This window comes from Protopterus annectens, chromosome 8.part0, assembly GCF_019279795.1.
Source record: "Protopterus annectens isolate FY-2018-M chromosome 8.part0, PAN1.0, whole genome shotgun sequence".
Classification (NCBI taxonomy): Eukaryota; Metazoa; Chordata; order Ceratodontiformes; family Protopteridae; genus Protopterus; species Protopterus annectens.
The window spans coordinates 666547583-666559775 of NC_056741.1; the positions used below are offsets into that span (position 1 = coordinate 666547583).

Here is a 12193-nt window from a genome sequence, read left to right on the forward strand (position 1 = left end):
TGATGAATAGCACATCATGTGAAATCATGCAAAGCAATTTACATAGCATTATTAAGCTCTGAGACCAGTTTTGCAGCATAGAGGAATAAAACACTAGCCTAGGTGACCCAAATTCATTTATTAGCTCAGACTTGTACAAAACTTGAATTCCTTAAACATTGACCCTTTCATGATAAGATGGATAGCAGATCAATTGAAAGAGCACAAGTGGTATGAGTTTTGGGTGCATCATTGGAAAGGATGAAGTGACAAGTGGTGTCCCTCTGGGTTCTGTGCTAAGACCTCTCCTCTTCAGTATCTGCTTCAAGGATCTAAAACCAACAGCCAAGATCTTTTGGTAGCCAAGTTTGCAGTCAATTGCAACTGGGAGTTGTTTTTAAGGCAACCACAGACATCCTAGCCCTCAGTTTGAACTAGGCTCGAACATATCACAAAGAAGTGCCATACTGTTAACTTTGGAAGAAATCCCCTTCTTTATACACAGTATAAACAATACACCCCTGCAAAATGATAATATAGTCAGGGACTTAGGCACCAGAGTAGATAACTCCCTTTCCTTTAACCACCATGTCACCAAGGCTGTAAATAAGTCATTCAGTCTGGCCCAACTAATCAGCAAAAACAATAACAACTAAGTCTAAGGAGGTAATCACCATTTGTACTCTGCATTGATCAGTCCAGTTACTGAATATAATAACCCATTTGGGATATATCCTACCAAATACCTGAAACAGTTGGAAGGATTTCAGAGGTTTCTGAACACAATGTTTCAGGTTTAAAGTCCCTGAGATATCATGTTAGCTGCTCGCTCTTTCCCTGCATTAATTTTCCTACAGACTGCTGAGAGACAACCTCTGGATTTAGTAGTACTTGACCTGCTGTACCTATACAAGTCAAACAGCATTGCCATCAGTAAAACCAGAAAACAATCTCCACCAAAATATAAAACAAGATGGTGGGACAGGTTTTTAATTCAATGTGTCCCTAATCTGCAGAAGAAATTACCCTATCACATTAAACAATGAGACTCAATGTCTACATTAAAAAGTTACTTGGATGACTAGATGCATATACATATGTATGCATCAGGATTGACTGTGCTGGCCGTCGGTAAAAAAGGGTGAGTGTTCAGCAAGGTGTACACTTTGTCAGGACTCATTTGTCTTGTAACTTCTATGACATCTATGATATCTCTAATAAAATGGCAGTATGTTGTGAGGATAATTTAACGGATGCCACTGTGACTATTGAAAAAAATATTTTGTGGGAAAATATTAAATGGCTAGTATTGTGCTCATTTTCTATCCAATGAATCGTGCCATTAGCTCAGATATTAAAATTATCTATATCATTTTTAACAGTACTGTTTAAGTATTCTTATGATGAAATATAACAAATGCATTTTAGTCAATATCTTTGCAGCAGATGAAGCACTTTTATGCAAAATGTAAACTGGAGAGTGATTTAATAATGAGTAAACTGATTAATAAAACTACGCGCTATAGAATGCATGTCCAGTGAAGTGGCTAAAGAGCAAAGCTTTTGCATTGCTACATAAATTATCATGATTACTGATACAAATCAGTATATGCCTTTCACACAAACTCATTCTGTAAACTTGTGTGGCTGCTATTTGTACTGACCTGAAACACCCACACAGATGACATTTTTCATTTTCACGATATCCTTTGTGGTTGCAAAGTAAGTGACCCATGTCTTTTCTCTGAAATTGGGTCATTTTGGATCATGTTACATTGTGTAGTTTTCTTAATATTCTGCCTTCTTGGTAAGTCACTATGAAATTAACTATTCTTTAATATTACCATTGTTTATTATTGTTAATTAATTAATGTAAAAGCATCTGTGAAAAAACAAATAAACAAATGTATTGCTCATTGCTTAAATGTTAACAGGAAATATGAGGACATTGCTGAAAACATTTACAAGTTGTTATTTTACACAGAGTAATGACTTCAGTGAGTTATTATTGTCGGTTTTAAATCTTCTTTTTCAGACACAGAGGCGAAGATGTTGCAGTCTCCTGCAGTTTTGAAAGCTAGTACTGGAACAAATGTCAGTCTTACGTGCACCATTGTGAGCGGGGCTGCTACATGTTATAATGTTGTTTGGTATATTCAGCTGCAAACAAAAGCTATCCAGCTGTTGACCAAAAATGAAAGAGTTTCTCTTGCACATAGAAATACTGAGAAGAAGTGCACTTTAACCATCAACAGAGTAAGGATAAATGACACTGGGACATATTTTTGCTCAGGATGCAACATTGTTTTTAGTGACTTTGGAAATGGAACAAAACTCATTATCACAGGTAACTTGCAAAGATTTACGTGGTAGTTGATCTATTACTTCAGTTTTTAAGCCTATTTTTAACAATGAATTGATAGCACAATCTGCAAGCAAAATTCACAGGATATTTAATGACGATAGAATACACACAGACACACCACACACACACACACACACACACACACACACACACATATATATATATATATATATATATATATATATATATATATATATATATAGTGCTGAAAGAGTGGTTTGTACTCGCAAGCAGAACATAATGCAAATATTTAATAACTTGTATTTAAATAGTAGCAGTTGCTTTTATAATGCATCAAACATTACATGTTTACAAAATTATTCTGGGATAATGCTGGATAATAGTCACACAGCATTACCAGCTTTTAAATATGGTCAAACATTGAAAATAATGAATGTATACAATATCATAGATTACTTTATTCAAATATTCTGGACAAAGCCAAACATATTCGAGGCGGAGGCCAAAGGTCCAGAATTAGGAACACTTTTTAAATTTTATTCTAATTGACTTAAAAAGTTAATAGAACAATAGGTAAATAAATCCAACTGGAAAAAATCCAAATGGCAAATGCGTAGTTCTTCAAACCTAGAGATTCACCACTCTGAAATAGTTCTTTCAACACTCTGAAAAGCAGTTTCAAACAGAAAAATCAAGTATTCCTCAGGCCATGGAACTTGCTGATTTTTCTGTTCTTGTTGTGACTGCCTGTTTGTGCATTCCACTTTTTACCTTTATTTATTACTTCTTTCCTTGGGAAGGTACAGTGGTGCACTTTTTTTATATATAATAGAACAATAGGTTTTGTATCAACATGCATTTTCTGAACTATGAAGCTCTAATGACTGGCTTTGACTGAAACTAATCCTCAGATTTTTACTATAAAAATAAAAAATATGATTGACAGGGCAATAATGAAAATAAAATCATGGCCAGTTTGAGAGGTATGAAATAAATATTTTTAACAGAGATGACAACATTCTTCAGTATAAGTAGCATTGCAGAAAATCACAGCCATAGTCACGTGTTTTCTTCATGAAGAATGGTAAATGTCTTGATATATTTGGAGAAAACTTTTCCTACTTTTCTTTAAATATTACAGAAAAATGTTAAATTTGCCATAATATGACAAAAGTCACTAAATCAACCAAAATTATAAAACTGAGTTGTTATTTTACAAGAAAGGTAAAAATAAGGCATTGTTAGCAGGTTTGATTTGTCTTTTAAAATCTCATTTCAGTAAAAAGAGTCAGATGGCGGGCATCTAAAAATATAACACTTAATTGTTAAGATTTGGAAAATTGCCATTTTCTTGAACTATGATTAAGCTTATCCTGCTTACTTTTGATGCAAATAACAGCTAGCCACCCAGTGGTGTGAGCATGTGCTCAAGGTGATAATGACTGTTGATGTGACACCCCATCCCCAAGTGCAAAAAAAAAAAAAAAAAAAAAATGGCAAAAAGTGGATTAAGTATGGATGAATGGATGGAATTATATATATTTTAAAATGAAGTAACATATAATTGCACATCCAGACTAGAGCATATATAATCTAACAAATGATTTTGCATGAGTTCACCCTTTCCCGTACACTTTTGATGTAGGGAATACACCTCATGTACACATCTCTCTCTCTTTATTTATATACTAACTCAGAGATTGCACAGCCTTTGACTGAGAGATGTGCATGTATTTTCATTCTTTCCATGTGATCTTAAAACCAAATCCAAATTACAACACTGGTGACAATCCCAGTTTCAATATTCTAAAAAATGTCACCAATACTAGGAACTAATTTTCTAGATGTTACATTTTGTGACCCAGTAACAAGTCATACCATCAACAGCAAGACTCACCTTTTTCTTAAATGTATCTGTATTTAAATACTTATATATGCGTCATGTGTGTGTGTGTGTGTGTGTGTGTGTGTGTGTGTGTGTGTGTGTGTGTGTGTGTGTGTGTGTGTGTGTGTGTGTGTGTGCATCTGCATGTTAATTCAACTGGCCATACATTCATGCATATCACATGCAGATATATTCTATTTATGCATATCACATGCACATGTATTCACACACAGACCCTCTCTCTTGATTATATATATATGTATATATATATATATATATATATATATATATATATATATATATATATACACACACACACACACACACACACACACACACACACACACACACACACACACACACACACACACAGATATATTTCATTACAATCCATTTTTGCATAAATTGCTTATGTTATATGCACTGTAAAATTTAACATTTTCTATTTTATACCATGTAATATATTCCTACTAAGTTCCCACATTTAATATACTGCTCTGTGTGTTTAACCTGCAGCTTAGTTGCTTTTTGCTTACTCCTTGTAAATAAGCATCTGATTACTTACTCTTTCTGCATTCCTGGGCTGAAACTTAGAAAGTGCTATGGAAATCAGTGTTCTACACAGGTTAACACATTAATAAAGAGAGAAAAATACACAACACAAGCACAGACACACACACAAGCACAAACATGTGCATGTGCATGCACACCAACACACACACACACACACATAATATATATATATATATATATATATATATATATACACACACACACATATAACTACACAAAAAGGCAAAACTTAAGAAAAATAAACATGGAGGGAAATCGGAGGAATAGACAACAACTCAACCAGCTTAAAAATAAAAAATGATTAAGCTCTTTCATCCCAGTAAACTGGACTTCATTAGAATAACCACAGTACCGTTAAACAGTCATTAAATACACCTGCAACTGAATTGCCTGGCCTTAATGATAAGGGTGGCAGGTTGGCATGATGGTTAAGGTGTTTACCTTATAGACCCAAGGTACTGGGTTTGATTCTCACAGGGGACAATTAGCTAGGCTTAAAAAATGGTTTGTAAGGACAGTTAGCTTAGTACTTATCTATGAACCTATGAAGATATTAAGTGCAATACTTAAAGCTTTTTACTTTTTGTAAAAACATGATGGCATGACATTTATTTATTTAGGAGAAAGAGTGTTTTTATAATTTTTTATTCAAGTTTTTAAGTTGATATTAAGGGTCTTGTTTTATTAGATATCCTTATTTACAAAATTGCCTAACCAATCTGGTTAAGGTATGATGTATTTAATGACTGTTTATTGGTACTGTGGTTATTCTGATGAAGTCCAGTTTACCGGGACAAAAGCGCTTAATAACTGTTTATTGGTACTGTGGTTATTCTGACGAATTCCAGTTTACAGGGACAAAAGTGCTTAATACATTTTTATTTTTATGCACACGCATGCATACACATACATTCATCCAGCTTTATTCATGCCCATGCAACATGCACTGACATGCCCATACACATACACATACTGACAACTCCCATCCCAACATTGTCACTAAACTTATCTGCATCATGAATGCTTCCCTAGAAAGAAAGGGTGACTATCATGTTTTGATAGCCTTTACTTTTTTCTCCCACACTGGAAATTTACACAGCAGAATGACTGTGTTTATCACTCAATGGTGTAAAATGGGAGTCACTTTCATTTTCCAGAGGACAGCATATGTCTAATTAGCATTAGCCATTCCCTTAGTGTGATACATTAGCATGCAGCTCTGCCAGCAGAACCATCCTCCATGATAACTCTCCTACTATTGGGAAGCCTCAGTGGATAGATGGTCTATGAACCAGAAAGCTTTAGTTTGAATGGAAAAAATGGCCTTGTTAAGGCTGTCCACTCATGGTAAGCCTTTCTGAATCACAGGTTTAGTATGTATTTTACCTTAATTGCATTTAAATTTCCTCGCTTCCAAGATATGCACTTATAATCCTCAAAAATATAGTGGATACTGAATGACTATTTATTGGATTGACTTGCCTTCTTTTAATTTGGGTATAACAGGATTTTGTTTACATTTTATTTTATATATATATATATATATATATATATATATATATATATATATATATATATATATATATATATATATGAATGTAATATACTTGTACAAGTGCCATATATTACAAATAATTTTCTTTTGTACTTTGCCTATTATTATATATATATATATATATATATATATATATATATATATATATATATATATATATTTGTATGAATGTAATATACTTGCACAAGTGCCATATATTACAAATCATTTTCTTTTGTACTTTGCCCATTTTTCAGATAAAAAAATAATCCCAGATACATTCATAAAAAATGACATTCATTTTTAGTGCTTTGCATGCTGAACAAATTTTGCCTTGCCTTTCCCTGCTACTTTATTTTGAAATATTATTCTTCACTACAGATTTTTCTGAAATGTGGAAAATAACTTTATTTTTGTTTGTCTCATTGAAGAATCTGCAGTTTTCAGTGCACATAAAATACCATTTATTTGGCACAGACTTGCATGTCAAATAACGTTTGCACTCATACCTTGTTCATACTCCAATTTAAAATGTCATTCAGCATTGCTTGGTAACAAGAAAACAAGAGTGTTCTGTTTTTATTTATCCATCTGGCTGTGGAGGAAAAGCATCTAGCATTACAAAATACAGTACTTTATAAACTTATCATCTGAACAGCATGGTGTTTAACATTCAAACATATTTTTTTTATTTTATCTGACTTGAAATGTGACTATGTTGCTACAGTAAGTAGAAATATTTAAGAGAAATCTAGAAAATGATGTTAGTGGTTGGGTGTGATAATTTAATGGTGTTGGTAAAGGGCTTGGAAGAAATAAGAACAGCACTACAGAAAATGAATTCAGGGAAAGATGTAGGCTCAGTTGAGATCACAGCAGATTTGATCAGATATTGGGAGAGTTAGGGGAAAAAATGCTCCTGAAAATACTCATACCAGTATGGAGAGAAAGGTGTATCCTGGTTGACTGGAGAGTAAGCATTCTAGTGTCACTGTACAAGAAAAAAGTGTGCCTTCCTAACTGTGGACAGTACAGAGGTATCAAACTCATTTCACACTGCATGAGAGGGTGACCTGTACATGGGTATGCAGAACAGTACATAGTAAGATAGGAGATATGCTGTTCAGATTCCACTCAGAAAAAGGCACAACTGAACCAATGTATGCAGTAAGGCAAATAGTGGAGACAAACTGAAGATGAGAAGGGGTCAAACTGGACATTCATAAACTTGGAAGAAGCATATGACAAGTTTAGAGTAAAAGCTGATGTGGGTAGTCCTGTGACAGTTCAAAGTCCTAGAAACATTGGTAGACACACTGCAGGTTATATGCAAGGATCCAATGACATAAGTGTGAACAGTGTTCAGACTCACACTAGTGTTCCCTGTTGAGTGAGTGTGAATCAAGGTTCAGGTCTGATCCCAGAGCTGTTCATACTACGGAAATGATAATAAATGTCCTGTGTTGCTTCTAAGAGGTATCAGTGAATCTGTTTGTGTTCTCTGCCTCACACACCTTGATTACCTTGATCATAAGTTACACTCCAGTTTCTTTGGCATCAAGAGCAGTAGAAAGCAGATGTGAGAGAATGAATCTATGATATATATATATGTGTGTGTGTGTGTGTGTGTGTGTGTGTGTGTGTGTGTGTGTGTGTGTGTGTGTGTGTGTGTGTGTGTGTGTGTGTGTGTGTGTGTGTGTGTGTATATATATATATATATATATATATATATATATATATATATATATATATATATTTGGTCTATGACACATTTCAGCTATAAATTATTTCATAGAAAACACAAATCATGAATAACATTTGACTGAAAAGTGTGCAAAGCTATAGTAAATCACTGCTGGAGTTGTTTTGTATCATTGGATTTACAATGCAAAATAACATTGATTAGTATTTGTGCCCTGGTAATGCCCAATGTTATTTTGTACCTCTTTCTGTAGAAGTTTGTGTTTGTGTGCCTGCAGTGATTCACTGTGTGAGAAGTTAACTTTTTCCCCATTGCCGCATGACTGTGGAGTTAGTATATTTAAGTAAAGGGGTGTAGGAGGTGCAAGGGCAGGGGGGGGGCTTGCTCCCTGCAAAAACGAAGTTTTGGAGAAGTATTTGCTGTATATGAAGTTTTATATAGAATATGATTCTGGTATATGTGCTGTAGATTAAATCTGTATTAGATGATTTTTTTTAGATATTTTGTGATTAGATTAAGTGCCTTAGATAAAATGTAGCAGACTCATAAATAAATACATATATGTGTATATATATATATATATATATATATATATATATATATATATACATACATACATATACATATACAGAGTTCGGAAATAAATCTATTTTCGTTAAACCGAAAAAAGATAGACGATAAAAGAATAATACAAATTACTAAAGAACTTTGTTAATAAACTCAGAGAAATTAAAAAAACTATGCAGGTTGAACTAATACTTTAGAGCTTTCATCCTTTATCGATTGTTAGAATTTCATCAGAAAACTAGTATAACAGTAAACATAAAGGTACACCATTTAAATCTTTTCCTTCAAACCGTATAAAAAGCATGTATTGTTTGATTCACCAATAGTGAGACAATTATGAATGAAGAGACTACTCATTACAAACAAGTAATACAAGGACCAATAAATATTATTATCAGAACAGTCACTGAATGGAGGGATAAATGACCAATGAAAACTATTGCTTATGCATCACTAGTAATATGCGTTCTAAGGAGAGCACAGAAACAATAGTAAAGTGATGTTAACTGGTTTGCGTAATTGAAATACAAGGCTGTAATAAAAATGAAAAACTACAAATTACACATAAAAATAACTAACTGAGTGCAATACATTTTTCCATAATCTTTGCCAGTGGAGATAGTATAGCTACTGGCCTATAATTGGAGAATTCAGTAGAGCTGCCTCCTTTGTAAAGTGGGATTACATAGGATATTTTCCAGATGGAGGGAATTTTAGCTTCTACTATGGTTCGATTGATTAGTATTGAGACGGGGTAAGCAATAGCATCAGCTGATTTTTGTAGGTACACGGCAGGGAGCTGATCAGCAGAAAGTTTAGTGGGTTTTAATTTTTTGATCAAGGTATGGATAAGTGAAGTGGCGACTGGTTGGAAGCTGAATGCGAGTATGTTTCTAGGGGTGCTACTTTCAGGACCAGGGGAGCTAGGAGGAAGTTGGCTAGCTAGGGCTTGAATTGTCTCAGTAAAGAATCACTTAAAACTGTCAGAAACATCTTCAGGGGTTTTATCAATGGTAGCAGCAGGGATTGGGGTTGATGTTTGTCCAGGATGTAGTAGATTATTTAAACCAGCCCAAAACTTCTGAGGGTTATTTTGATTTACTCTCTGTAAATTACAGTAGTATTGTTTTTTGTCTTTTAAAATTGATTTTTTGGTTTTGTTCCTGGATTGCCTGTATTTAATGTGATCTTGGGGGTCTTTAGAAGAATGCCATAAAGCCCATGCTTTGTTTCTAAGGGCAATTTTGAGTTTAGACTCTTTAGAAAGCCATGACACAGTTTTTGCCTTGGTTCTCTTTGAATGAACAGGTGCTTGCAAATCAAAGATCTCAAGGAATTTGTTGTTAAAGTATGCTACTGCTTCCTCTAAGGGGAGGTGTTTTAGAGTAGACCAATTACATGAGTTTAGTTCTTGTTGCAATTTGGCAGGGTCAAAGTTTTTATTGTCTCTATCCTTTCTGAGTAAGGGTTGTTGGGAATTAATGGCTTTGTGCTTAATTACATATGTGAGAAGGTGATTGCTTAGGCCATCAAGGAGGGTACCAAAGGTGTACAGTTGGAGTTGACTATGAGTACCCAGTCAAGTACGCATTCTTTTTGGTTGGGTTTACCTATCCTGGTAGGAGTGGATATAATTTGTGTAAATGCATGCAGGTTAATATGAGTGGTTGGGGATTCTGAGGAACAGGTGCCCCAGTCTATGTTAAAGTGTCCAAGTAGTAGAGTTTTTGGAGGGGTAATGACATGATAGCCAGTGCAGGATATCTTCAAGTGTAGATATATTGTTACCTGGGGGAACGTACATACAGATGATATTAATGCATTTATTTTTATTAAGTTGCAATTTGGTGGCAAGAATCTCTGAGTTATTAATCTGAGGTGGTTGTATTACATCTATGGTGACATTCAACTCAGATTTATAGAGTACAGCTACCCCACCCCCCTTCCTCGAAGCACGATCCAGCATGTGTATGTTATACCCAGGTGGTAACACTTCATTGTCTTTAGTGTTAGGTTTTAACCAGGTTTCAGATAAACAGAGAATCTCAGGGGAGTGGACATCCAGAAGTGCATGCAATTGATGTACCTTGTTATTAATGCTTCTAATATTGAGATGACAGGCTAGGAGAGAGTTAGTTGGCCTATTAATTGTAGGTTTGTAGCTTAGATTGCAAGTAGAGGAGGTATGTGTATCTGAAGTGGGTGGGCCAGGGTTGGGGTGAATATCACCAACAAGTATTAGGTTGAGTCTATACTTGGTGATGAACTTCAGGAATTTGTTTATTAGTTTGTTGTAGTATTTGGATCTAGAGCTAATGTGCCTGGGGTTGAGATATTGATACACTGAACAAGATGTTGGATAGGATCTGGACTGTAAGTATGATTGAAGGTGGGAGGATTTACAGCTGGGATGATAGTATGGCCTTTTGGGACCCGAAATCCCGCGAGAAACTGGTTTTCATACAAGGTAAGGAGGCATGGTGTGAACAAGAGGGGTAGTAAAGAGGAGTATATCATTATCTGTGATTCAGCTAGTGAGTTAAGGAACTGTTTTACCTGGTAAAGCAACACCAGAAGATAGAGTGGTGAGGTAAAGGTACTGGAAGGGGGATGGGAGAATGCCAGATGAAAGCTAATAGGTGCTATTAAAATGTAGGTAGAAGAATGGGGGTGGGAGGAATTATCTCAGATGAAAGCAGATGAGATCTAGAAAGTGGGATGGTGGCTATAGTGCTATAAATTTAGAGGTACTGGGGGGTGGGATGGAATTGGGGCAGGGAGGGGAGTGAAGAGAGCCCGAGTGTAGCAAGGGTGAACGTAGCGGGGCTATTGCAGTTTACAAGGTTTCCTAAGGTGTCCTAAAGCTATAAGGTAAGTATTATATCTCTTAATGTAAGAGTCAGTTTACTTAAGTTACAGGGGAAGGAGGCAAACACTCAAGTAGAAAAAAGAGCCCTATGGCTGACCGAAATGGCTGTTGTTGTGTCTTTTGGCTTATCCCAGTTAGGGGTCGCCACAGTGGAACTCCGGTCCACTAATGTTTGGTAGTGGATTTTTATGTGCCGAGTTACCAGCCCTGACGCACAACCTTCAACGAAGGCACGCCCATTCAAGTAGGCCTCCACACAGAAGACGCTCTAGCTGAGAATCGAACAGGACAACGTCTTGCTGTGAGGCGACAAAGCTGACCAAAATGGTGACCTGCTTAATTACACAGCACTGTAAGTGAAAGCTTAACAAATGCTTTTTGTGTGTAGAGTTCAACTAGGAAAAGAGAAAAACAGTGATTCTAGGGTAAGCATGAAGGCAACAACAGGCAGTTATTTTATAATAATACATTCAGAAAGGTTTGAGGGTGAGGGAGTAAAGTAGCACAGAGAGTGCACAGTAGTTCAGAATGAACTAAGATTTATAGTTAAGAAACCTAAGCAAGAGAGCAATGCAGTAAATAAACACTTGCCAGATTTTAAAGATATACCAGAAAAACTAAATAAATTGTACAACTGGAAAATTGCCAGTAAAAGCACTTCAGGTATAGCTGGCCCAAGTTAATCAATTCATAAAAGCACTTCTTCAATGTGTGTGTGCAATTTAAACATTAAAAACACATGCAGCAAATAGGAGCTC

At 35.3% G+C, this 12193-nt stretch overlaps 1 protein-coding gene across 2 annotated transcripts in view; it reads left to right on the forward strand.

Moving 5' to 3' along the window:
• The first annotated feature begins 1677 nt into the window (after window positions 1-1677).
• The window catches only part of LOC122808039 (immunoglobulin kappa light chain-like), a 134774-nt gene continuing 124258 nt past the window's right edge, over window positions 1678-12193 (forward strand). For both annotated transcript variants that reach the window (XM_044079026.1, XM_044079027.1), the window contains exons 1-2: window positions 1678-1786; window positions 2015-2326. In XM_044079026.1, the coding sequence (XP_043934961.1) occupies window positions 1747-1786; window positions 2015-2326 (352 nt within the window). In that variant the 5' untranslated portion in view covers window positions 1678-1746. The remainder of the gene's footprint in view (window positions 1787-2014; window positions 2327-12193) is intronic.